The sequence below is a fragment of the Cyprinodon tularosa genome, unplaced genomic scaffold (assembly GCF_016077235.1).
Source record: "Cyprinodon tularosa strain WSP-4 unplaced genomic scaffold, ASM1607723v1 ctg504, whole genome shotgun sequence".
Lineage (NCBI taxonomy): Eukaryota > Metazoa > Chordata > Actinopteri > Cyprinodontiformes > Cyprinodontidae > Cyprinodon > Cyprinodon tularosa.
In genome coordinates, this window is record NW_024039235.1 from 319,640 (window position 1) to 346,887 (window position 27,248).

General features: G+C 37.6%; 1 protein-coding gene across 6 annotated transcripts; it reads left to right on the forward strand.

The window, feature by feature from the left end:
• Nucleotides 1–185: 185 nt before the first annotated feature.
• Nucleotides 186–26,480, forward strand: LOC119795233 (protein arginine N-methyltransferase 8-B). Of its 6 annotated transcripts, none has more exons than XM_038303118.1 (11): nt 186–727; nt 924–1,013; nt 6,619–6,864; nt 9,433–9,588; nt 13,345–13,408; nt 14,400–14,542; nt 14,837–14,924; nt 16,055–16,170; nt 20,564–20,714; nt 24,032–24,153; nt 24,580–26,480. In XM_038303118.1, the coding sequence occupies exons 2-11, from the start codon at nt 945–947 to the stop codon at nt 24,661–24,663; spliced, it is 1,239 nt and encodes a 412-aa protein (XP_038159046.1). In that variant the 5' UTR covers nt 186–727; nt 924–944; the 3' UTR covers nt 24,664–26,480. The 6 variants fall into 6 exon arrangements, with proteins under 6 accessions (XP_038159046.1, XP_038159047.1, XP_038159048.1 ...); XM_038303119.1 differs by having other exon boundaries at nt 939–1,013; XM_038303120.1 differs by having other exon boundaries at nt 187–727; nt 6,622–6,864.
• Nucleotides 26,481–27,248: the final 768 nt, after the last annotated feature.

A 27,248-nucleotide genomic window follows, 5' to 3' on the forward strand; every position in this document is an offset into this window, starting at 1 on the left:
TACAGCTGCTGGAAAGAAGGATATGTGATCATGCTCCCTGGTGCATTTAGGGTGCAGCAGTCTGTTACCAGGCTAAATTGGAAGTATAAATAGATTGACAGGGCTCACCTGATGTGAACAAATTTAACACAAGTTCCTTTGAGACAACCGCCTTCTCTTCCTCTCCCACTTGTGGGTGTGTGTGAGAGATATAGAGGGAGACAGAGGGAGATAGAGAGGAGATGTAAATGTGGACCCAGTGCAACTTTCTGCACCCACCGATGGAGAGGCTGATCATCTGGAGCAGATATTCAGATAGACTCTGTTTCATTAAATATGACATTAACTGTGACGCGAGCTGATAAGAAATTCTCCGACTAATTTCTGTACGCAGTGACTAATTTTCTTTTCTCCGCTCTCCATGAAGCAGCAGCGACAAGGACTATTTTTAGACACAATGTAGCGGTGCAGGAATCAATCAAACTGGAGAAGAAACATCCTGTTGGTGTGAATCTGCTGCTTTATTTTATTTTTTTTTTAATGTTTTTTGGGGAAGATTTCAGTGTGCGCTCTGCGGGCCATGGGACAGGATGCTGCTGCTCTGTCACTGCGCCCGTTTCTCTTCAAACTTTTGCTCCTTGGAATCCACCACACTTTATAGAAACGGTGTTAAGCTTAATGGGACTTCTTTGACTTTTCTTTTTCCAGCTGGCATTTTGACGTCAAGTCACCGTTGAATCAACATCAGGTAGTGACATTGAATAACCGCTGAATGTTCTTTAGATTTTGCAGAACTAATCAATGTAAACTTTATTTGCCTTTTTCAAAATAATAACGCACGTTCAGAGCATTGCCGTTTTGGAAATAACAGATAGGTATTTATCTGTGAGGAACTAAGAAGACTAAGAGTGGGAAGCTGAAAGGCTTTTCTTTCAACTTTTAAGTTTACATTTGTGCAGGCTCTGATGGGAATTAAGCATTCGTCGCGCTGCATGCTCCTAGGGAGAAAAATGGCGGAGACTGAGCGTAGTGAGGTGAGTGCACACCGTGAATTTGAAAATCCTTACAAATGTTGCAGAGCTCCGTTTGCTAATTCAAACCGGAAAGTTAAATGCAGCAAGAGTCCTGCGGTATATCCTAGGTGTTGCAACAGTCTAATCATTGAGGGCTGACTGTCCGGGATCAGACTGGCTGCAGACTGACTCTCCCTCCGCAAAAATCTTAATAAAGGCATGTTCTGCTAGTCTTGGCAGATTTTAAATAAATTGTCACATTATTTGCATATTTAAGATGCTTTGCAGTGGTTTCAGTAATTTAAAATGAATGTCGTATTTCTATAAAACCTTGCTGTTGTAGCTATACCTTATAACGTAGGACATTAGCAGAACAGGGTTCTACTTCAATCTGCTGGGAAATGCGTGCGCTGTCCAAGGTCCTGCGGTACTTTGCGGTCCAGTCAAGGGGATTGCTGTTAGTCATGGAGTAGCTCCTGAGGAGGGTGGCAGATCTAAAAGCCATCTAAGTAAAAGTATAGATGTTTTACAAACAGCAGAATTGACCTCCAGAGAAACTGATCAAGTGTATTTCACCCCTCTTCTAAAATATGCTGGCACAGCTCATTTAAAGATAATCTATAATGTGACCTTCGGCGAGTGGTGTTATCTGGATGTGAACCACCCTTTGCTTAGAGTCAGTCTTATGTAGCTTGTAATTCCCCCCTCCTATGAAATTATCTTAAACAGTATAACTGCTCTTGATGGCAGTCACATGCTTGTGATATGATATTCAGCCCTAACTAGTTTAAGAAGGAGGTGGTCTTTACTGTCACAACTGTTTAGTGTTAGGTTTCTGTTTCTGTTATGTTTTTCTTTTGCTCCTTGATTTCTAGTGTTTAGTTTTCTTTTCACCATGTTTCTTTATCCTAGTTATTTGATTATTATTTTGTTGTTGTTTTCTTATTAGTTCCTGTCTTCCAGGTTTTCCATTCTGTCATGAAATTGTGTTTGTTGCAGAGGACCCAAATGCAGTGACGAGTTGGCAGAGGTGAATTTAAGTGGTTTAATAAGGTTCACAGGCACTGAGGCAGGAGGTTCACAGGCACTGAGGCAGGAATAAAAAAATCCAACAAAAAATAACTCACGAACCAGAACCTAGGAGACATCAGGGGAAAACCAAAGTCTAGGAACCAGGAAGAGACGAGGAAGGCAGACAGACGATAGACCAGGGGTTAGACGAGAGGTTAGACAAGGATCCAGCAAACAAGAACTGAAGAGGGAGGGCTTTTAAAGGGGACAGAGACAGGGAGAGGGCTAATGAGGGAATTGAAAACAGGTGAGGGCTGAACAGAAAACAGAGCAAGAGAAAGAGGACACACGAGGGCAGCAGAGGATAACAAATGAAAAGCTGGAAGACAGGAACTAATAAGAAAACAACAACAAAATAATAATCAAATAACTAGGATAAAGAAACATGGTGAAAAGAAAACTAAACACTAGAAAACAAGGAGCAAATGAAAAACATAACAGAAACAAAAACCTAACATTTAGTGTCTGTATGCAGAAAGGAAAGTTGTTTTAGTCTTTACGAAAATACTTTTTGTCCAAATGTGCTCTTACCTGCTTTGGGCATATCTGTTTAGAAGGTCTGTCTAATTTCAAATATTGATTATTCTCCCAAACAACAATAAACTACAATTAGAACAGTTATACTTTTGGAATTTATTTTATTTGGCTTAAAAATAATAAAGGTACCATACTTTCCGGATTATAAGCCATTACTTTTCCCCCCATGATTTAAAACGTGGTTTATACAAAGCTCGAAATCAAAGAAGGAGCTAATTTTCATTCAGCACAAAAGCAGCAGGCATTACAAAGAACAGATGTCTTGAAATTCATACATTTTAACTTTAATATGCTGTATTAAAGCTGTCTAACCAATGACGAGACTGTGCAACTCCTGCAGAGCTGAAATAAAGAGCTGAAAATGCCCCATATTTCATTAGATGCTCTTACGTAGAGCAAAGTGCTGAAAACCTTCCATTGGCTTCCTGTAGCTCAGAGAATATACATTAAAATCCTTCTATTAGTCTATAAATCACCGAATCGATCAGTGCCTCAATACAGATTTTTTTCTCAGTGTATGAACCTCTCAGACCACGCAGGTCCTCTAGTTCCAGCCTACTCTGTCTACCCAGAACTAGAACCAAACATGGAGAAGCAGCATGTAGTTCCTATTCTCCACTTATCTGGAACAAATTCTCAAAAAACTGCAAAGGTGCTGAAAGTCAGAGCTCTTTTAAGTCTAATTCCATAAAAGTATAAAAAAAAAACAATCCACTGGACTTGGAAACCAAGTCCAGTGGATTGTTTTACTGGATTAATGGTGGAGTAGTGGATTATTTTTTAAATTTTCACGGAATGACTATGACCTGGATGACTGAGAATCTTCATCAGCACTTTTAAGTCCAAGTTAAAAACCCCATTTGTTTAAAACTGCCTTTGACTGTTGAAGTTAAACTGTTAACTGAGGTGTCATTATTTTAAGGTTCTGGTCCAACTGTTTTATTTTCTTCTTTACCTGCTTTTATCATGTTTTGTTTACTTGCTTTTATTCAGATTTTTTGTGGTCCAATTGTTTTATTTGGTTTACAAATGAGTTTACTTTTCTTCTACTTTTATTTTCTTCTATTTTATTATCTAATTCATCTAAAGCATTTTGAATTGTCCATGTACGAAATTGTGCTATACAAATAAAATTGCCTTGCCTTGCCTTACTTCCGCAAGCTAACAGGAGATAGCATTCTTGTTCGTCCCTACTGTAGGGGTGACATATAGAGCTCCACCAACTGGTTTGATGGTGGACAGTTCAGTGGGTATCAGCTTATAGCCCGGTGCGGCTAGTATATATATATGTATGTTTCTATTTTTTAAAACTTAGTTTGTGCAGCCTATAGTGAAGAGATTGAACGAATCTTGTTTCTGTTCAATCTGCAATGGGAAATGTTATAGGGGACCCTCTATAACCTTTAACAAAGATGCTTTGGGGATGTGCAGATATTGACAGCTAAAGAGGAAGAAAGTGTTGACCACACAGATTATAGTTTTCTATGCCCATAAATATGTTTTTAGACTATATATTTTTTGTTATAGAGGGATATGATCACAGCCATTAAAAGCAGGGCAGCAAACTTGTAAAAATAGGAGGTGTGTTCAGGTGCAATCTTCTAGAGAATGCTGGTGACAACCTAATGCTTTGGAGTCCCTTTTCTTTGGCAGATATAAGTAAGCTTGGAGTCTATGTGAAGAGGGATGGAGCTAAATACAGGAAAACAGTGGAATTATATGTTCAAAGGCATAGTAAAAGTTCAGCTCAAAGTCTAAATGGTTACAGGTTATAAAAAAGACTCGATGTAGAGATTGCAGTGCATGTTAACCCAATGTGACCTGCATAAGAATACACATCACAGATTTATTGTAAAAAAAAAAAAAAATGTATCATTTCCGTATTTTTTAAATGTGTGCTACTTTGTGTTGATTTATCACATAAAATTCATGGAAAGCCAGGTGAAAAGTGTGTCTGTAATGTGACAAAATGAGGAAAAGGTTGAGTGCTATGAATTCCATTTCAAGGTACTGTATTTAGAGGATTGCTTTCCTGATGAAAGGATGAGATCCGCATAAAAACATATTATCTAAAGTATGACAGTTGTTTCATTCAAAATTAGACTCATGTGTTGATCATTTCTAGATTTTAACAAGTATAACCTTAACAGACAAAACTGTGTCCTCTGTATTGTAGAAGAAGGAGGGACAGATGCATCCTTCTCAAATAGCAAGCCTCACAGAAATAGAAGCACAAATGTGTTTATCTGTTCCCAGGGCCAAAGGCAGACTGGATCTACAGTTTTCTTTTCTGTGTCCTCTCAACTGTCTCCCCAACTGCTTTCCTCTAACTGTACTAAACCACTCAGCTTGTTTGAATTGCTCACACAAAATAATAAGACACAATAGATTGTCCGACTTGGCTGACTCCCGAGGTTGTTCCGAATTCTTTGGCTGGTTCAAATAAAACATATTTTGTTGTGCCAGGTTACCAGAGTTGTATTTAAAGTACTGTATTTAAGGCTTTAAATGAACCGTGGGTATTGCATGTTGCTTTGTGACTCCAGCTTAGAAAACCTCACCAATCTAAGAACTAAGCATCCTTTGCAGCTTTTATCTTGATGAGGTTATAATAGACTAATTACTTTGGTTTTACCCTTGCTATTTGACATCAATTAGGATCATATATAAAAAAAAAATTCACACATGGATGTGTGGCTCTCTCTCAGTACTTGCCTTTCTCTGACAGTCCAAAACATGATGGCAAGGTTAACCGGGCTCTCTAAATTGTCCTTACAGTAGGTGTGAGCATGTGTCTGCACATGGTTGTTTGTCCTGTGATGGTTGTTTATATTGATGATAAACTCCAGCCTCCCCATTATCCTGCATGAGCAAGTGTGTATAGACAATAGATGGATGAATGAATGCATTCATTGATAAAAGGTGTTTATTCACCTTTACTCCACATCACTGTGCAACTGTTTCCTGATGCTGAAATAAGATACCGATCACTATGGGAATATATGAGACCGTTTCACTTGACAAAATAGGCTGAATCATGAGGGAAGAATATTATGTGAAAGTACTGAACAGAAATCTAAAGACGTCTGCCAGAAAGTTAGGACACAGTGAGTCCTTATGACCCCAACAACACCACCAGATTAGTTACAACGTGGCTTTAGGACAACAGAGTCAATATTTTGGAATTCCCCATGACTTTGCCCAGATTTCAGCCTCAGAGAAAAAATGGGTGATGAGGCCTATGACTCTGTCCTAGTTCTAACAGTGCTATCAGGAGGCATGGGCCCAAATTCCAAAAAAACACTATAAGAAGCTTCTGGAAGGATACTCAGAATATCTGACCCAGTTTAAAGGCATTTTAATCCAATGCTCAAAAGGTGTATAGAGACGTCTCCTTTGAACAAGGATTAATAATTCTCAAAAATAGTTTATTATTCTTTCATTTAAATAATTTAAGCCATCAAAGGCATTTGTTTTTTATGCCACCTGGAAAGGTAACAATACCCTTACAGACTTTCTTTCTCTGCTCCATACCCTATTTATTGCATTCATTGTCTTTTTATTAATATTTTTATGTTACTGGAATAATCGGACAGAAATAATGTCAAACTTAGAAATTACAGTTCTTACGATCACTTTTAATCACTGTTAGACTTCTGAACACCAGAAAATCTAATTTATCTTGCCAAATGTGTGTTTTTCCAAATATATTTTTAGATGCCTGGTAGTTGGAATGAGAAGAAAATCAGAATAGTTTGTTGGCTCTCCGCAGACAGACTCTCTGTTTGTTTATCCGTCTCTCTATCTTTCTCATTAAAAAAAAAACTCAGACACCTTCCCAACAGGTGATAGTCCTGTTCTGCCTACTGCTGCAGACAGGTGGACTTCATGTTTGCTTATTCTCACAAGTCACGGGGATTTCAGTCAGTAATAAAGGGTTTTATGATGATGAACTGATTGGTATAAACTGTTGTTGCCGTTATGAAATGACTACTTGTCTTTGTTTCTTTTTTTGAAGCAGCCTCAGACCCAACCACGGCCAGTACGCATTATTCCTTCTCAATCAGTGCAGCCGACTTCCTTGCCCAAGCCGGTGCCTTCTGTCCAGCCTACCCCTTGGCCTTCTCTCACACCACACACCCCCCATGCTGCAAGTCTCCCCAGCTGTCCGGGACGTGGCAGGATGGCCAAGTTCCACAGCCCAGAGGAGATGACTTCACGAGACTACTACTTTGACTCATATGCCCACTTTGGGATTCATGAGGTAAAGTTTTATATTAGTGCTTATAGGAAAGCAGAAATTATGCTAATCACAGTTAAGTCCTGACTTAGGAAGTGATTACCATGTCACATCCAGCCCATTTGGTTTGAGTTGATTTTCCTTAAAGCAACAATAAGTAACTTATATATGCTTTTTTTAAATCAGATAATACGCAACATAAGGTTTGTATAGATGTTCCATGTGTGCTGCACTTCTCAAAAACGTGCCTAGAGAGTCAGATCCATCAATGAATGAGCTCCCATTACATAATCATCATTAAGATAAAACTTTTCGAAGGGACCAAAACAGATATGACTCTTAGACATAGTATGATTGATTCTTATGTTGTAGGATATAATGTTGAAGGTGAATGTGGCTTTGTCTTATTCTCTAACTAATGATCCAAAGAAGTCTGGCATCAGGCTCTCAAACAAACTAGTGCCCCTGGAGGCTAAAAGTTACACGATGCTGCTTTAACAATGAAATAATTATTATCCATCCATCCATCCATTTTCAAACATGCTTATCCCAAGTGGGGTCACGAGGGGTGCTGGTGCTGGTCTCCAGAAGTGAAATAATAATTATTTGAAAACAATTTTTTTTAAGGTTATTACAAGTTTTGGTGTCTCAAGTCAGGTTTTCTTAAACATTAAAGTAAGAACAAAAATGCAGAAAGAGAAGAAATATGTAAAGGTCCTGTACAGTACCTTTAGACAACTGTTTCACTGCCCTCAGCTAAAGCCGGACCCAGTGAACTGTAAAGCTATTGAAAATAAAATGAAAACATAGAAGGGGGTACTCACAAAGCAGTTGGATGCCGATGCAGCCTAGGTGGCAGATGGCTCTTCAAGACTGTGAGGCTTCGCAGATGTGGCCTTTTGCGAATATTTCTGCATTAAGTTGCACTCAGGCTTAAATTTCAAATTGCATTCATTAGATTAAAATATATGTTTATTGGTATTACTAAGAGTAGAACGATTTACAGTGTAGCCATTACAATTGATTGGTTTTCAAAATGCAAAAGCATTATTTTAACAATCCTATCAGATTTTTACAAGTATAGAGAAAACACATTATCCACCACATTTTAGATATTGTGTCACAATAATTAAGAAATTTTCTGAATATCTTTACATATTTATATAATGTTAACGTAAATATATATTTAATGCATTGAATGCATTTAGCGAATAACTCCCTCCCCTTTACTTAGTTTTGTGTCTAAATTATCGCCGGTTTGTAGGAGATAATGCTACCATTTACAGGAATCAATAATCAAGTTGGGAGGAAGCAGCTTCGGATCAAATATAGTTAAAGGATTGAGAGATGGATTCGCAAACATTTAGGGCTCAGAAATAGCTGTAAGAATTGATTTAAACGTAGAGAGAGAGCAAAAGTAGCAATGCTGATTTATTGGAAAGGTTTAGTACCAGTTTTATTCTCTTATAATATTTTGAGACATCTAAAAGAAACAAATACAAAGATCATTTAAACCTTTTTTGGGGTTTTATGTTGGTAAAGCAATATACATTTTCCTCAGCAGAGGAGGCCTTTTCGTGTCTTATTCAGGAATAATAATCTCCTTAAGGTCAATCTTCTTGGCAGCCTCCTCTCCTCCTCTCTTATGTTCAGAAGCTTTTAACTCAGACCTTTATGACAGAGAGGGTTTTAGAGATGGTTGAGGTTATAGCAGCGCAGCCACTTTAAAAGGCAGGAAATCTTCACCTTTCCTGTGGGAAAGGTTCTGTTGAGTACTGGAATTTATCCTTGTTGAGCGTCTGCTGAGTCAAGATGAGATGTGTTCTCTATAATACTCTTTATGTATTTGATAAAAGAAGGATAACATAGCCAGATCATTTCTAAAACATATGAACTAACCAAACCTTATTGTAAGAGTAACCTTTATTTTGTCATTGCAATTTGGAACCTTGCAATGGGGTCTCGCTCAGGAACGCAGGCTGTGGTTTTAATTGGGTTCTTGCAGTTTTCAAAAAAGCAAGCCCCCCTGGTCTAACCAGTAGTTCTCCACTCCTCCTTCCATATTCATTTATTTCATGCATTGTAACCATTGTATGTATATCACACATATTCCTCTCTTTCTCTGCTAATCTCAGATCCTCTTCCTGCTGATATTCTTCAGTTTTATTCCTCAAAGTGAAAACAGGGAGTTGTGAAGCAAGCGGAAATAAGACTTTGTTCCTTCTGTGACCTGTAACATGATTTGGTTTTATATTTTAGGAATGTAGGTCACATATATTTTTGTCACTTCGGCATAGTCTCTTTGCATCAGTGCCGTCTCAAGCACAATAGAAGAGCACAAAGGCTGAACCTGCTGGCTCTAGTGCACATCCAGATACATTAAATATGGATTTAAGTGAAGCACACAGCTGGGAGGAAACAGATAGAGATTAGCTGAAAGCTGTGTGTTATTTCTAAGTGCTCTGCTGTACATCAGCAAATCCAGCCTTCACAGACCCAATGGACATCTTCAGTTTGGAGCAAAGCCCCCCCCCCCCAAAAGTTTTCAAACAGTAATACGTTACTTACTGTATGTTGTCTTGCAAAATTCAGGAAATGCTGAAGGATGAGGTGAGGACACTAACCTACAGAAACTCCATGTATCACAACAAGCACATCTTCAAGGATAAAATAGTGTTGGATGTTGGAAGTGGGACTGGGATCCTCTCCATGTTTGCAGCCAAAGCAGGAGCAAAGCACGTCTACGGGGTAAGATATGTTCTTGTCTGTCATCATACTCTAATACCATTGGATCTGATCCTATGACTGAGTATTAAGTGACCAAATCACTTAATGTTAGTCATTAGGTTTTCTGTAGGAGTCAAAGAAAACCATGATACTAAACCGTTACTGTATATTCCTGAATTGCTTTTATATAGACAGCAGATTTGCTATATCAGACCTTGTTGCACATTTTAGAGCTTTCTTTGACTGATTCGCAGCTAATAAAAGTATTCAGGTTCCTGAACAGGCTGTGATCCAAGAATATTCCCTGTGCCAGTGTTCTGTTTATTTGCAGAAGTAATTTTGACTCAAGGCATGTCTGAAAATAAATGGTGCATACTCCCCCTCAGCTTGAGGTGATCATGTGGAGCTTATTTTTTTGACTCCACTTCTATTCACATGCTTCAGGAAAGATGTGATTAAGTCTGAACTGCCAAGAGAATTTTTGTTTGTGAGATGCTGGTGCATTTCTGGTGTTTCAGTGTCTTTACCTAAAGCCTGGGGTTTGGTTTCCTTCTTCGTCTTTTCGGGTCTTTGCCCTTGTCTTTTGCCCCTTGTCTATGAACTTAAAATGCTTTCCACAGTCCTATCAATCTGACTGGGTTGTGTCGACCCCTATGAACTGAAGACTTTACAAATGAGTGCATCTTTAACGGAAAGGATATAGCTTTAAGCTCTGAGCTATGAAGTGTTGAATCTTTAACAAATGCAGACGAGTAAGTGAACTCCATGGAGCCTGAGGGCCCAATGTTGTTTTTATTTGGGCACTCTTTGTAAAAATGTCTTATTGATTCCTGGCAGATTTAAGTTTGACGATAATAATTCTAACACAAACCGGTTTTATGAATCTCTTTGTCGTATACAAATGAATCAGGTGAACATCATCACCATGATATAAGACTTAGACAGACTTAGACAACTTTTATTGTCATTTTGTTTACACAGAGTGTATACAAAACTAAATCTGGTTCTATAATCCATATCAGATTCTACTGAATACAGATTTCTTTAAACAAATTTTTTTTTCTATGACCCTTGTATTTTTTGATTGTTGTTATTTCTTGTGCTTTGTGGAATTTCTGTTGCTCTATGATTCATATTTCGTATATACCTTTGTTATGCAACTAATAACGTTGTGAGCAAATATTTTGTTACTGTAGATGTTTGGATAATTTTTATTCGGTGCTTTGCTTTTAGAATTACAATTTTTAGATTTTATTTTTTTACTGATGTAATATATCTCACCAATCAACACACGGCATCACTCAGTGGTATGAAGCATTAACCAGTATGGTCCCTGTTTGCTCTGGGACCATACTGGACTCTTAGAAAGTCAAGCTATAGTATCTTGTAGTTTGGTGGTAAAGATCTGTTCCTTACCTTTATTAATGTGCCCAGGTTTTGATAAAATTTTCAATGCCTCTCGTTCCTAGAACTACCTTTGATAGAAAAAGACCACCACAGACTGGACACGACCATTAGGAGCTTCAGTTTTAGAAATGTTCTGCTTCGTTTTCCAGTCATGACATTTTAATCATTTTTTATATAAAATAATCACTTTTGTTCTACTTTTAATGCCTCAACACTGAGGAAAAATGTTTACCTGTTGCGTATAATATATCTCACCCATACCAGGTGTTACGGTTCTCCCCTTTGGACTTCGAGTTTTTACTTTTCAGTTATCTATGTCATTCTGTTTTGTTGATTTTCAGTTTATTTTCCATTCAGTGTTATATTTAAGCTGTGTTGCTTTTTTCGAGTTACTCTGTTGTCCCCTTGTTTCTGTCTCCTTTCCCCTAGCTCCCATCTAGTCACTCCTATCCACATCTGCTCCATATCAGCTGATTACCGCAGCATATGTTCTGTCTCCCATATATAGGGTGTGTTCGATTTCGAGGCTGCATCCTCCAAGGACCCAGTCTATCTGAACTGGATCCTTCAAGGTCCGTGAAAATGAGGAGACCGGAAGAGTTTTGGCTGTGAATTCAAACGGGTCCAGCCTTCTGTGACTTTTATCACCGTATGCGCCATCGCCTGGAAACCGTAACAGTTGACACATAAAGCAGGGGAAAAAAATAATACTGAACTTCTCACTGCTCTTCTGGGTGTTAATAATATTTTTGAGAAGCTTCAACAGCTGCATCATATCAGATTTATAGTCCCCAACACTGCCGATATATATTAGAATCTGTCCTTAAATTACAGCTTAACCCATTTACACATGGACAGATAAAAAAAATTCAAAAACCAAACATTACCCCCACATATCTGACTCAATAACCATTTAATATAACTATTTTAATTAATTTCAGATGATGCTATTCACATACTTGCATTATATTAAGCTGACCACTGTTTGGCGCCAAGTACCTTTTTCCTCTGAGCACGGAAATGCCGGCTTTCTTGGATGGAAGGCTACATAGGATACACAGGACTTGTCCTTCAAAATGGGCAAAAAGAAAGATGTATTTGTCAACTGTAAAATGAGTCTTGCAATCCGAACCGACCTCGGCGCCTCGCTGTTACGTAATCAGCCTACGAATCTGGCCTTCGGAGGAAGCAGCCCATGAATTCAAACTCAGCAATACTCTCCCTGTGCAGTTTTTCAGTGCTGGATTCTTGTCTTTCCAAGGCTCCTCGTGTGTTTTCCCCTTGTTTTTTGGTTTCTTGGATTTTGTTTCTGTTGCACTTTTGATTTCATTAAACCAGCAAGAACTTTGTAATTCATTTCACCCATCACCCATTTCTTTTCTTAGTGTTGTTTGCTTGAGTCTTTTTGACAAAACAAGGATTTGAAGATGGTAGAAACCTAAAAGTTATTTTCTGTGAAATTACTCAAGTTAATCTTATAAAATTTAAATAATTAACTCGAGTTATTTCAAAGAAATTAAGCTGAAATATCTGTAAGTAAGATCAGTAATTACTTCTCTCTTCTGAACTGTATTAAGACTGAGTCGAATGTTAATAGCCCAGATAGAAGGGAGGCATGACATCAGGGCAAAGTTAGAAACATGCACTTGCTACTTCTATGCACTGATTCATTCATCATGAGTGGGACCTTTCAGGCTTGACCACAGTGACAGTGACTCTTCCTGGCACTTGTTAAGTATCTCTAAAAGAAACGTGTAATAGAATGCTTCTGTCATCATGTCTCCAGGTTACTGAAGCGAGAGCCTAATGGATTCATACCAGATATCCATCTCTTTCAAGTGAGATTTAGTAAGAAATGGAGATGAGGAAATATTCAGAAGCCCTGACATTCTTGTCCTGATTTTTATACTTCAGCAGTACAAAAACACATGCAAACACCTTGAGCACGCTGTATGCATTCCTGATTATTAATCTAATTGGTGCAGTAATATTTATTAAGCACCAGAGGCAACAGAAGCCATTTGAACAGTCCTTGGCTAATTACCACCAGAGGGTAGAGCAGCGCTACTTCAAGATCCTAATGCATCTGTGTGCATCCTCAGAGGGAAAATGTATGACCTCTGTTAAAAAATATAGCCAGAGTTTCATATCTTTATTTATCACTCACCAGATCACACTTAAATCAAAAGGTGAGATATTTAATATGCACAATCCTCAGTTTGTTGCATATAAAACATGTCAAACTCTGCAAAAAAGTAATAAAAGAAAGATCCAGTTTGGTTCAGTGCAGTAAACTTGAACAGAAACGTAAACAAAGTGAATGCAGAGAATGTTGCTTTAAACATCTTCTTATGTTCATGTATTCAACAGATTGAATGTTCCAGCATATCAGAGTACTCAGAAAGGATCATCAAGTCCAACCACCTTGACAGCGGTAAGAGCTGCAGCTGTTCCTCGGTGCCTCCTGATGACACTGAGCACAAGTGGAAAAAGCCCTAAAACTGCAATACGGAGTTTTTAGGGTAGTAGAAAGTACCCTATTATTCTAAACTTTACTTCCTTAAATAATTTTCTGAAATAAAGACCTGTAAATAACATTTATGTCAAACAATTACACCTCTATAACTTTGTTAGGAAAGACATTTTTTTGTTAATTATGGTTAAGGGAGCATTAGATAAAATGATTGTCATAAAAAGGAATGAAAGAAAGCAGGAATAGAAAGTAGGAAGATGAAATTTAAAAGCAGACAGAGTGTAATCCCAGTAGATGTGAATTCATAAAAAAAGAAGTTTTTGTGTTTCACCTTTGCTCTGTTTTTCTTGGATGCATCAGTTTGCAATGGGGTGTTTTTTTAAATGTATGCAAAGGAGTTTAATCTCTGAAGTCCTGCAACAACAACAAAAAACTAATTTCCTGCAAAGCCACTAGCCCCACAGCAACAAACTAATAGCTTCATAAACTGTGCTGCCAGCAAATGTCCTATCTGTATACCTATGAATACCAAATGCACTGCTGTCATTTAGAAAATATGAGCAGTGTTTGCAGTGTGTTGGACAGTGAAGGAGCTGGAAGCAATCGGAGAGCATGGCTCACATGTCATTGTGGCAGTCGCTTGTTTCAACAAAAGAACTCTAGTAACTTCTCACTGAGGCAGAATCTGAAGTCAATTATTTTCCAGTAGAGCAAAGATCCAATCCACTGAAGTCCCCTACTGAGCCAGATTCAATTGGTGCTTCATCAGAGCTGCTGTGGAAGTGTTTTTCCCACCCACTCTGTTAATTGTTATTCTGTATGTACAAAAACTCTTTCAAAATACCAAAGGCTCTAGTTCGACATCTGTTATGGCCAATCTCTAACAATCAGTGATTCTGTGCTGTATGTGCATTATGGTTTCTGATTATTGCATTCGTTCTGTGTGTTTCAGTTGTCACCATATTCAAAGGGAAGGTGGAGGAGGTGGAGCTTCCTGTCGAGAAGGTGGACATCATTATATCAGAATGGATGGGGTACTGTTTGTTCTACGAATCCATGCTCAACACCGTCATCTTTGCAAGGGACAAGTGGCTGGTACGACACCCAGGTTGTCTAAGTGTTTTTAGAAGAAAATGCATCTTATTTTGATGCAGTGGGAGTAAAATCCAGCCAAGCTCAATCAGCTGTTATGTAATAACATTTTGAATGAATGATTCACAGCCTATTGTTAAATATTTAGCTTTTTAATTGGGGATGTTGGGGAGGTATTATCGTTATCTGTTGATCTGGATTTTTGGTTCTGTTCAAGTTTTCAGTTCAACTTTGATTATTTCATTCTGTATTTTCTAAGTCATTTGTTTCATTTTCTCTTTTTTTTTTTTTAAACAGAAGACTGGTGGCTTGATGTTTCCTGACCGCGCCTCCTTGTATGTGCTGGCCATTGAAGACAGGCAATACAAGGACTTCAAAATACATTGTAAGTGCATCATTCAAGTTTGTATGTAATCTAAAGTTTCACCTCATGCTTCCTGAGTTTTGTGTGACCTTTGTGGCTCTATGTGACTTTAAAAACAGCTGGATGATGAATGGACACCTTTAGAAAAAGCATGGTTGTGGTTCTCATTCAGAACCATCTCTTGGGCTCAAGACTGGAGGCAATAACTGACATCATAGATCAAAAATACCCTCCATCACTGATCCCACCCAGACCTGCCCAGGAGGACTGTGGGTGAGTTTATTGGAGGAGAGTCACAAAACACAAGAGCAGCACCGCCAATGTGTTTTTTTTTTTTTCCAGAATGCAGCAGTCAGATAAACAAGAGCTGAAGGTCTCACATGTGCCCTGCTGGGTAGTCAGAGAAAAGTCATGTGGCCCTAGACCCTGAAGAGTCTCCTTGTGAATTTTGGTGACTTCACTGTGATCTGCTGTGATTCTGGAAAGTCAAATGTCTCACTCTGAGGTGTGAGTCATAATGACTGTAAACATTTATCCCCCTGGCAATGTGCCTGAGAAAAAACCTTTATGCTGACTAAACAGTGGTCCCTTAAAGGATTTCTGTATCCTAAGAGCCTGTGGTGATCATGCTGCTCCTCTTGGCTGCACAGACTCTCAGATAAGCCCACAGCAAGAATTGCAAATATACTAAATCTTAAAAGTCCTCTGGCCTTTTCTGACCTGTTCATCATAACCTGTCATCCTAGGCACTCATGTTGGGCACGCCTTTTGGGTCATGACAGAGCTGCTTGCTCACATATTTATCGTAAGAGCCTGTATGAATAATGTATAGGATGATTTACGTAACTCAGGCAACGTGGATTTGCCACCCAGGATTGAAGTCTGACTTTAATAAGGCTCATAATAAAAACGTGTTGCCTAACAAAATATGACTTTTAGTGCAACACACTTAATCATTCTGAATATTTGGGGGTGTATCTGATGGGTCGTAGATCATATGACTCATGGAGCCTCAACCAGGGATTCCTCCTCCTTCTTCTCTTCTCGCTTGGTTATTTCTGGAGCCAGAACAAAATGAGTTCATGTGTTTGCAATAAAAGCTAAACACAGCAAGTGAAAACATGCTGTGTAAATAACTTTGTCTTTAACAGGGTGGGAGAATGTGTATGGCTTTGACATGACCTGCATCCGCAACGTGGCAATGAAGGAGCCCCTGGTGGACGTGGTGGACCCCAAACAGGTGGTGACCACCTCCTGCCTGGTCAAGGTGGGTAATATGATGGCTAAATTCTCACGGTAAATAGTTTTGGGCATTAGAATGTAGATGAAGATTTAGATTGAAATATGTATTTTTTGCCACGTGGGATCAGGACGCCTTCAGACTTTTTGTTTTCAGATCACTTTGGGGAGGAACACCAAAAATAAAAATGCGACACAGCTATTTCAATTTCTGCTTTCACTTTGCATTTTATATTTATTAACTGTCAATTTTAATAAATTAATCCTAACATGACCAAAGCTGCACAACAATTTGAGACGGAGAAAAGCAATGATGCTCTCTCCGGTGGCATTTTTCACAACAGGCATCTTTATTACGTTATTTATCAGGAGCAGCACACATGGACTATTTGTTGTTAATAATTAGAAAGAAGCAGTGCCATAAAAGCCTGTAAATCTGTTTTTTAAAACCTACTTCAGACCTGATTGAAAGGTTGCACAGGCGTATTATTTTTAAACAGCTTAAATATTGAAGCTCAAATATTGCATCACCCTTTTTTGTAGTTTTTTGTAAAATTAGAGCAAAAAAATTTGGAGAAATATTGTTACAACTTTACAGCCTGATTGTATTTAGACCAATTTTTTAGACATTTCTATGACATTTAATATGTTTTAGATGCTTTTATGAGGAAACATATCCAGGTTTATAGAATGATTTGCATACCTGGGGAGTTTCTTGCTATAGACTGAACATTTTTTTTTTTTTTATTTTAATCCTGTTTTAAAGCTGCTTCTTCATCACCTTTACTTTGTGATACGATTCTGCATCATGCTGGAAAATGAATCATCCGTCACCAAGCTGCTGCTTTAAAGTCTGGCAAATTTGCTCCTGAGGGATGTTTTGATCCTATTGTTTCCTCATGGAGGTGTTTATATAGAAAACTATGAGTGGATCTACTTTCTAAGACAACAGGCAGCGTCATATGCGAGTATTCTCAGGATGCATTACTGTCAGCAGGAGCTTTTCTTAAAATCTGTTTTTAAAAATGCCTTGAAAGATCCAAAGGCGCCTTCTGTGAGTCAAATCCAGATTCTTCCTCCTGTGACTCAATCTGTTCTTGATGTCTATATTATATGTCTACTTTGCTACCCTTTTACACACCAGTGTCAAGAAGTTTCCTGTATGTGCAGAAACACTGACCCCTGCTGCTTCTGAAAGCTTTCTTCTCAGCAGTTCAACATTTTTTATTAGATTTTCTGAGCTTTATATAATTGTATGGCTGCAAAAATCTGTGAATGTGCTGTGATGCATTTTTTTCTTGAAAGCCACCATAGTTAGTAAAAAAAGAACGATCTTAAGGGTCCCCGCCTTTTAAAGATGTCGTACTGTTCTTTTTTCTGTCAGAATAACATTACGATACCAGCTGACTAAGAGCCATGAGTATAAATAAATTTACAGGCTGGCAAAGGGAGGCCAGCAGGTATTTTTTTCTCAGGCTAAAACCAAACTGTTCTGTGATAAAGCTAACATTAATTCATTTAACATTTAAGTTTATTTCTTCTGATTACTTTTAAGCAATTTTACTAACTGCTTAAAAGGTAACTGTAAACATAAACGATAAAGATCAAAAAAGATTTCTGGCCGTTTTAAAGCCTTTGAGTCAAAGGCTTTGACCTTGATGGCACCTAACATAACAATCATACAGTATATATATATATATATATATATATATATATATATATATATATATATATATATATATATATATATATATATATATATATATATATATAAAAAGAAAGGGTTGAAAATTTTTCTAATATGAATCCTGAATCTTTAACAAGCCTTTAAACAGCAATATACAAAAATATATTTAGTATTCATTGACATAAAGAGCTATCTATAAGAAATTGCCCTATTGTAGAAGCCATTCAAAATTTCCCCGCTTTCCTTGATGGGCCCTTGGCTGGTCCTTCTGCCAATCCTCCTTTTCAATCTTTGTACTAAAATATTCTTTCTGTCATGATTTTTGGACATTAAGATGCAACAAGGAGTGTCTTCTCCTGGTCAGACACTGTAATTCAGTTAAATGGGGCAGTCAGAGTAAAAAAAAAATGCATGCCCAGGAGAAGGCCAGTGGCTGGAAGTTGGAGGGGATATGGCTGGGAGTCGCAGGGGAGTAGGCTGCCATTCGGCTGGTGTTTGACTGGGAACTGCTAATGTATGTAAAGAAATAATTGCTTCTTTCCATCTATAATTATTAATTACAATAGCCACAGGCATGCCAGATTTCTTTTTGACTCCAGAGAATTACAGTGGTGGTAAATACATGGCCAGAAGCTTTAATGAAACTATTATCTCTGCTCTTTTTATGAAACTACTGATTGAAAGTGTTTTAAGTCATTTCGTGACTTCACTGTAAGTTTAAAACTGAGGGTTACAGCTCCAAAATAATGAAAGCTACAGTAAAACTTTTAAATCTGTTTATAATGATATGACCTGACATTAAAAAAAAAAACTCATTACAGTTGATTACCTAAAAAAGGTAGATAAATTTAAGTGTTTTTTTTCAAACAGTGGGTCAAAAATCCTTCAGAGTGTCATAAAGGACTTATTGTCAGTCATCAGCAACAGTTGCTGCCAAGGGACATTTTCAAACAGGTCTCTCTTGAAAATCATCCTGGATGAGTTATTGGATCTCATTAAGTTAGCTATATGAATTCAGATTATAAATAAAAGAAAAAGTCCAATAAGTTTTCTAATCTGCTGTTTTAACCAGGATTGTTCAAAGCTTGTTTTTCTTTGATTTATTTAAAAACGTTTGTGTTGTCGTTTTAGTTACTCAGCCTATCTGTGTTTGAGACTAAGCCCCACGGCATAAACTAAAATATTTAATTGTGATAAAAAAGCAAAAAGCATGAACAGAAGAAAAGAGTCAACATTTCTACCACCTAGTATGTCTCCTAAAAGAGTATCTTTTTCATTTAAGCATTTCTTGATTTTTAGCAATAAACTTGATGTGCTATTTAGCCAAGTTTGAACTCACATCCTCGAAATTTATAATTTGCCATTTTTTAGGATCTAGCATAGCTAAGTATGTAGAAATGAATATTACCATTATTGATCTACCATTATAGCATCATTAGTGAACATGTCTGGCACCAGGTGTTAAATACACCTAATAAGTAATAACATCTGAATGATGAGCTTTCTGTCAGAGTGCACATTGGGGAATGAGTCTGACCTTGATGTTTAGTGCATGTCTATTCCCTGATAAGGCTGCTGCACCGTGCATGACAACAGCTGCCTGTCTACCCAGTTGTTCTCATCGAAACCCCCTTATCGCTGACATTGATTACAGGTTTTTGTCTGGTCTCCCCTCTATCCTGACTGATCTTTGCTGCGTGAAAACACCTTGACTTTTATCAGTCTCTCCTGTGTGATAGAAAAACAATCCTTATTGCTTTCTGCTCCATCTTTAAATGGTCACTGCTTGACCTTCTAAGAGTGGTGGAACTGTGCAGCTCTACAGAGAACCGTTGATTCAATGAATTAAAACTCAGAAAAATGGGTAAGAATGTAAAGAAAGAAATTTAGAACAATTGCCTTCATGTTTTGTCATTTTAGTCTGTCAAGAATTACTTAAGAAAAATAAATAGACCTTTAAATATGACCATTGGTTTTTCTTTTCCCAAGCAGATATACAGTAAAATAAATATATTTTCTAACATTTACAGCTAGGACCAAATAATTGTGCATCGATTTTAATTGCCAGCAGCTATAAGGCTTGTTCCTCTACAGTAAATATTTTATCTGCACTAATGAAAGCTTTAGAAGTGAGGCACTGATATATCAGAAACCCAGCACTGCAGTGCAGGCCTTGGAAAGATTAAAAACGTTCCATGTCCTCTCTATGCTGGGATAACATAATTATTTACAGTAACCAGAGTGTGAAATATTTTCTTCATGATCTTTAAAAATCACCAGATAAAATAAACAGAAACATAGTTTTTTTTGGTGTCTATTTATAATCGTCATTTCATCTTTTGACAAAAGAGATACACATCTAAAAGGTATAGTGGAGGATTTTTGCAAATTTTGGAAAAGACTTAACCTCTTCAAAAAAAAATGCACATGCAGATTAAAGAAGGATGAATACGTAGCACATTGTCCAAATTTTGGAGGTAAACATTTTGAAAAGCAGTTTTTCCTGTTTGGTGTTTTTTGTTCTGCTGCATAAAATCCCCCCAAAATATTGAAGTTTTGGTTTTAATATAAATTAATCTTGAGTTCAAGAATATTTCTGCTGAACAGAATTCCAATGTGAAATATTATAGTCATACTGTTCTCAGTTTCTAAGGAAAATTCATACAGAGATGTTTAGAAAAGAGCTGCAGAAGCAGTTCTGTATCTTTGCTGATTTTAGAAATCCATTTTTTAGGAGGTTGACATCTACACAGTGAAACCAGAGGATCTCTCGTTCACCTCAGCGTTCTCCTTGCAAATCCAGAGGAACGACTACATCCATGCACTTGTCACCTTCTTTAAGATCGAGTTTACCAAGTGTCACAAAAAGACAGGATTTTCCACAGGTAAGAGCTCAACTATTCCTCTGCTAGGAGCTGGATATTAAACATGCAATGTGTGTAGGATGGCATCAGTCTGCAAACATCAGAGATTCTTCTTCCAAACAATGATTTTTCATCTAAACGGATTATGAATCTGTTAAATATAAAGCTACAGAACATCAACATTAGGTGCAGTGAGGAAATTCTACTCTCTGACATCAAAAGACATTTAGAGATCAAAATGTCACGAATAAAACCTTTGGCCAGACAGTACCGTTCCATTGTGGACGAGATGTGAAGAGAGAGCTGAGCCAAAAGGCAAAGCTCTCAATTTACCAATCGATCTATATTACAACCTCTTATCTATGGTCGTGAGCTTTTGGTCATGACCGAAAGAACGAGATCCCGGATACCAGCGGTAAGATGCCTGGATGGATAGAGTGATGGATGGATGGAGGGCCACACAGCTGATTATTCCAGCTATGAAACAAAACAAAAAAAATCTAGGTTATATTATGATGTAGTTAAGAGGTCCTGGCTGTGCTTATAAATTGAAGTAGTCTATTAACAGAGAAGCTCAAAGGTCTTTCTTTCTTGTATTGGAGTTAAAAGTAAAATCGCTTCATCAAAACCGGTGTGTGACTGACCTCTAGTGGCTGATGTAAACAAAGATGATTAGATTTCTTTAAAAAGTGACTCTTCCAGCATTTTTATTGTCACAAGTACAGTGCAACGAATTCACTCTCTGCATTTAACCCATCCGCTTGGGGAGCAGTGGACTGCAATTGTGCACTGTCAGGGTGCATATTGGGTCTTTTGCTCAGGGAGCCAGAGTGGCGCTCTGTGGGAGTGGGTTTTGAACTCACAACCTGAGGATGCTAAGCCCTATGCCCTAACAATTAGGCCGCCACTCCTTTACCGGAAATAATCACAAATCCTCTTCTTGTCCTAAAATAACCCTCAAAGAGACCTTTCATCTTCAACACAAAGAATTCAATTCTTCCTTTTCTAACGCCAGATTTTCTTTTCTGTCTCTTCACTTCCCTATTGATTTTCTGTGAACATGTTTGTCAACCATTTTCCCAGGGTCAGATGTGAAGACTAACCTGCCAAAAATCTTTAAGATAGAGATCAAAGTTTTACACACAGAGTGTCAAGAGAGAAACCCTGAAAGCAAACTGCATCAGACTTTTGATCTCAGCCGAGGAAAACAATCTATGAGGAGGTCAAACACTCCATCTCAGGCCTGTCAATGGAATGCCATGTCATCGGTTGCATTTGCGCAAGAAGCAGACCTCTTTTCTCAGCATCTGTTTGGAACCATCCCTAAATAATGTGAGCTGAGCCAGTCCTGCTGTCAAACTGACTGGCAGCTCCTTTTATCTAAGAACTTAAAGAGAGTTGTCCCTAAAGCCGAAACAACCAGGGCGCCCCAGGAAGACTGGCAGATATTCAATTCGAGTGTCCTTTAAAAGCTCCCTGAAGTCATCAGTGACTGTCAGGACTCTGGAGTAAACTTACATGTTTTAATGCAGATGGCATTAAGTGTTGGCCACATCTCCTCTGTCTCCCTGCACAGAGTACAAGCAGATAGAAGGCAGCGTAGGAAAACGTATCACTAACAGAGGTCTGGGAGATGTTATTCAAAGCTATAGAAATCTGAGTCTGATTTAAGATTCTCCTCAGCTTTCCCCCTGACCTGTCTGCTGGGTTTCTTGGTCTTGATGATGGATTAAGTTCACTTATGATCTCCAACAAACCACTGCGGTGAAAAACAGGAAATTTTAAGTAATTTCTATATATAAAAACACACATGTTCGACCTAATCAAATGACTCTGTATTCTATTTAAATAATTAAAAAAAACAGATATATCAATCACTTCATAATAATGCTCTGCTTTGTGTTCGTCTGCACCTTAAAAACCCAATAAAATCCACTAGTGTTGTGTTTTGAAGTAGACAAAATAAAAAATGTGGTTATTACTGTTCATAAGCTTTGCTAGAAAAAAATTATTTTGAACACTTTTCTAAAATACTTTCAGAAACCATCTGAGTTCAATAATAAAAAAAACAATTATGAATTATATCATAAGACAAAAAAAACCAGCATATTTATTCGCTGTTGTATTTAAATATTTAGTTACAAACATACGTTTGTAACTAAAGGTAATGAACCCTTTTTCCCCAAAAGAAATTCATGACAGCACCTCGGTTTTTAGTTAGTCATAATGCTTTAGTTAAACATTGCTGCTGTAAATGCCTCACATGATTGGTTTCTCTGTGCAGGCTTCATGTTGCAGTTCAGATCCAAGAAAATTATTTCTACAATAGAAACTTTTAAAACCATCCATACATCCGCCTTTCTTCAGCCGTCTTTGGGCCACTACTATCAAATCATTACCTCATTTTGCGGGTCTTGGAATTCCCCCCCTGCTTTAGGATCTACTGTCCAGGGTTCGCCCCCCCTCGCGCCTTTTGTCCTTAGACTGCTAAGGTATGGTCACCAGCTCCACCATGACACTGATGAACAATTAGGTATAGAAGATGGATGGATGGTTTCTGTTATTATGCATAAACTAAACAGTGATTGTCCTTTAGACATCCTACTGTACATCCAGAGCAGGTTCATGGGAGGGGCCAGCCCAGCACTTTCTGTCTGTTTAGTGTTAATGATGTCATTAACTGCATCACAGAGTCCCGTCAAAGGAAGGCGTTTTCTTACAGGGTTTCCGCGGGTCATTAAAAATCATTAAGTTATAATTTTTTCAATTAAGGCATTGATTGGCAATAAAATTCATTAAATGTGTTTATTGTGGCATTTAAAATGCTTACTTAAAAAAGAAAGTTGTTTATATAAACAATTTCGTCAAACATATTATATCACGATATATTTGTGTGGAACTGCTTCTGGTTGATCGTAAAGTCGTAGGTTCAGAAAAAGCTACAAAATGGGGGGGGGGGTGATGCCAAGTTGTATGTATGCAAACCATTTAGTCGTTAAGATGAGTTATATATCAACAGTCTTATTAGTGTTTCATTGTTGACATTCTTTTATTTGACCTATTTTCTAATGACTGATGACTTTCATGTGTTTCAATTCTATGTTTTAGGAAACAGGAGCTTACTAAAATATAAAATTGTTAAAATGTATGCATAATTTTCCATCCAAAAAATAATAATGTGTGTGAAGAAGCTCAAAACCCTGCTGCAAAGCTTCAGAAAACTACTGAGAGTTGAGGAGGTTTTTATTATTCACCGGCTACAATAGACTGTTCACTAACCAATTATAACTGAGATATCTGATTAATGTTGCAGAAGTGCTTTTGTTTGTGTTCTGCAGCTCCAGATGCTCCCCACACCCACTGGAAGCAGACCGTTTTTTACCTGGAGGATTATCTGACAGTCCGAAGAGGCGAAGAAATTACTGGCAGCTTTACAATGAAGCCCAATGAGAAAAATATTGTGAGTTCAATGTATATCTAATGGTTATATTGTATGAGTTAGAAAAAATGCATGCCCTTTTCGATCAATATTAGAGGTGCTGTTAAAGCAATCACCCATTCCCTGTACAGTCTGCACACTGCAGGTTGTTTTCTCCTCTAGGTTTTGGTGCAGCAGCACTGCGGCGCCTTGAACAAACAGCAGGTTTTAATGTTGACCTTGTCAGTGTCCTCTCCACCCTTTAAGGAACAGAGAGGCAGTGTTTACCTTCTCCTGTTTCCAAATGTAAAAGCTCTGACGTCCTGCTGTTTGGTCAAAACATATAGCCTAATTGTTCTGCCTAAGGCCTGAAATCTTTTGTGCTCTTTGCTGAGTGTTTGATCGGTTGTTGTCTCAGTTTGACTGAAAAACTCGCTCTCTTTTGTCTCTTTCCATGCTCACCCACAGCGTGACTTGGACTTCACTTTTGAACTGGATTTCAAAGGGCAACTGTGTGAGGCAGCGATCTCTCAGGACTACAAAATGCATTAGAGTGGAGAGCGTTGGCCGACAAAGTTTAACACAGAGGAGGAAGATGAACATACTCCTCAGCACAAACTAACTCACAGCAGGAGGACGGGAGGGTCCGCAGCAACAGAACAGGCCAAAGACCAGATCAAGATGACGTTACCCCTGCAATAACAGTAAAAGTGTTGCTTTGTTGTGTAATGAGAGCAGGAAATCGTTTTTGCAGACTGTTAAAATAATTCTGAATGTAAAACAAGCAGTTCAGTAATATTTCTAGCACCAATGAATGTTCTTAATAGCTGTGTGATAATGTGAGGTGGAGTGATGTACCTGTGGATTGTGGTCTGTATTTGTTTATAATTTGGATGGGTTACTGCTTTTTTTCCACATTCAGTTATGAACAAACAGTAAATTACATCATTAGATTGATGTAATTTTGTCATGTTATGTGCAGTAAGGTAGGGAATGACCGAATTGCAACTATTTGTGTAAGTGTAGTAACTGTTCAGTAACTGAACATTACAGCCAAGGACAAACAGATGTACACTGAACAGTTTGTACAATTTCCCTTCCTGCCTTTGTGAGGGTGCAGTATATAGTGACCAAATTGACATTGTGGCTCATTTTAATGTTTATTTGCGGTTTAGGGTTGTACCATCTCTGATGTCACTTCTTTATCACAACTTTAGAAAAATGCATATTTGTAAGTTGCCTGTACTTTTATAATGCTTTATCAAGCGCTATAAAGCACTACGTTTATTCATACACAAATTCACCCTGATGGTGGTAAGCATCAGGCAGGGCTGTTATACCAGCTGCCATCTCTGAGCACCAAATGGCCTCAGTCATCTTCCCCAAGCAGAGGCTCAATCAGCAACCTCCCGGTTAGGGGATGAACCCTGACCTCCCTAGCCACTACATGTATAAGCCAACCTTTTAAATATGTGCGTCCCTCAACATGCAAGTTATCCCAGATGTTGGTAAATTGCAAGTAATCCATACAAAGTATCCAAATTGGTTTGGTCTGCTCTAATGTTAAAGGGTCTAGAAGTGCTATTCCTTCAGCAGTGGAGTCGATCAAAGTGCATAATATTTTCATGATGTGTTTTAGTTTCCAGCTCTTTCTGTGGGCCTTCTCCATTTCAGTCTTGCCTCATGCATGCACATGGGTCAGTTGTTGAATGCTCCTCTTTAGAGGCAGGAGGCACGCCATCCTGTCTCCATGGCAGCCAAAATGGGTGCTAAAGTGACCTCTAAAGTTTTGAGGATGCTATTTTTTTTCTTTCCGCCTGTGCCCTTCAAAAAGCTCTGTGCACTCAAATCCTTTGACTTATCCATCAGGAATGTTGGTAGGATCCTAAAAAGAAACTTTTTTTTTTTGGCCCTCTAAAAAAAGACCTTGTGTTTCAGTTTTTTTATAATAATTTACAAATGTATTTGTGTCGACTCCCCTCATACGGCTTACATGGGTGGCTACTTTTAATAGCCTGCAAAATATATTACACATTTCACATTTCTTTTTTAGTTCTGACCCTAAGTTTTAGTTAAAATGTTAACCAAGCCTTGTTTTTACCATTTTCGTCCAAATCATCCTGAGGAACTACAGAAAAAATGCAGCATTTTACAAACTTCAAACTTATTTTAGGACAAACACAGAAAAATTAAACATTATAAGCAGCTGCTGTACTACTAATGCATGGTGATATGATGAAACAATAACCAGGCTACTTGTAGTTTATACACTCCCTATCTTTAGGCTCTGCATTGTTCCCAATTTACCTGTGATCTTAATAAGGCTGTTGCCAACACTATTCTTTCATTAAAAAAGTGAATGTACATTATTTGAGGGTGTTGCTCACTCAATTTTCACAGAGTTGGCTTTTAAAAATGGATGACATTGCTCTTCACCACAGGGCACCGTGATGATGACAGAGGATGACGAGTAAGATCACAGCACGGCTGGAATTAAAATAAGAGGTTTGAGTTTTAATTCTATAATTCCATTAGCATTTCATAGTAATTTGAAAAGAGTGCTTCAATAAAAATCTTCCATTTTTTTTTTTTTTTACAAAGTTTGTCATGTGATCTAAAAATGGAATAAACTTAACTTTGTAATACTGTAAAGCCATTTTCTTTTCATGATGCAAGGAAGAGTAACATTGATATATTTCTCATTACATTTATTTTCATTTCAATATATACACAAAAAATAACAAGTAGTGAAACAGTTGTGACAAAAATAGGTTTTCCATACACAAATTAATTTTCATAAAACACTTGGCGTTATCAGGTATATTAATACAGAATAATTTATTTACTTTCAAACAGTTTTTTTTTAAAATGACAATACATCTGAAAATATATACCAGACACATGTTCAAAAACATCAGTTAATCAGTTTCAATGGAGATACATTTATTTTTAAATAACCAACCATCAAGAAAAATAACTAGGGAAAAAAAGACAATTAAAAATGACAAACCTGAAACAAATACTTGTAAATATGTGCAAAGTACTTCTGTAAATCCAAACTTTTTTTTTTTCAAACAATTGTGAAAAACTTCACATAATCTCATAAATAGTATTAATCAGCCTGTCAGCTAAAACCT

Excerpts from the sequence above, each read along its gene's own strand:
- LOC119795233 (XM_038303118.1), top strand. The coding sequence starts at position 945 with ATGGGAATTAAGCATTCGTCGCGCTGCATGCTCCTAGGGAGAAAAATG. Across the intron at positions 1,014-6,618 it reads CGGAGACTGAGCGTAGTGAG|CAGCCTCAGACCCAACCACG; the intron begins GTGAGTGCACAC and ends CTTTTTTTGAAG. Across the intron at positions 20,715-24,031 it reads AAAGACAGGATTTTCCACAG|CTCCAGATGCTCCCCACACC; the intron begins GTAAGAGCTCAA and ends TGTGTTCTGCAG.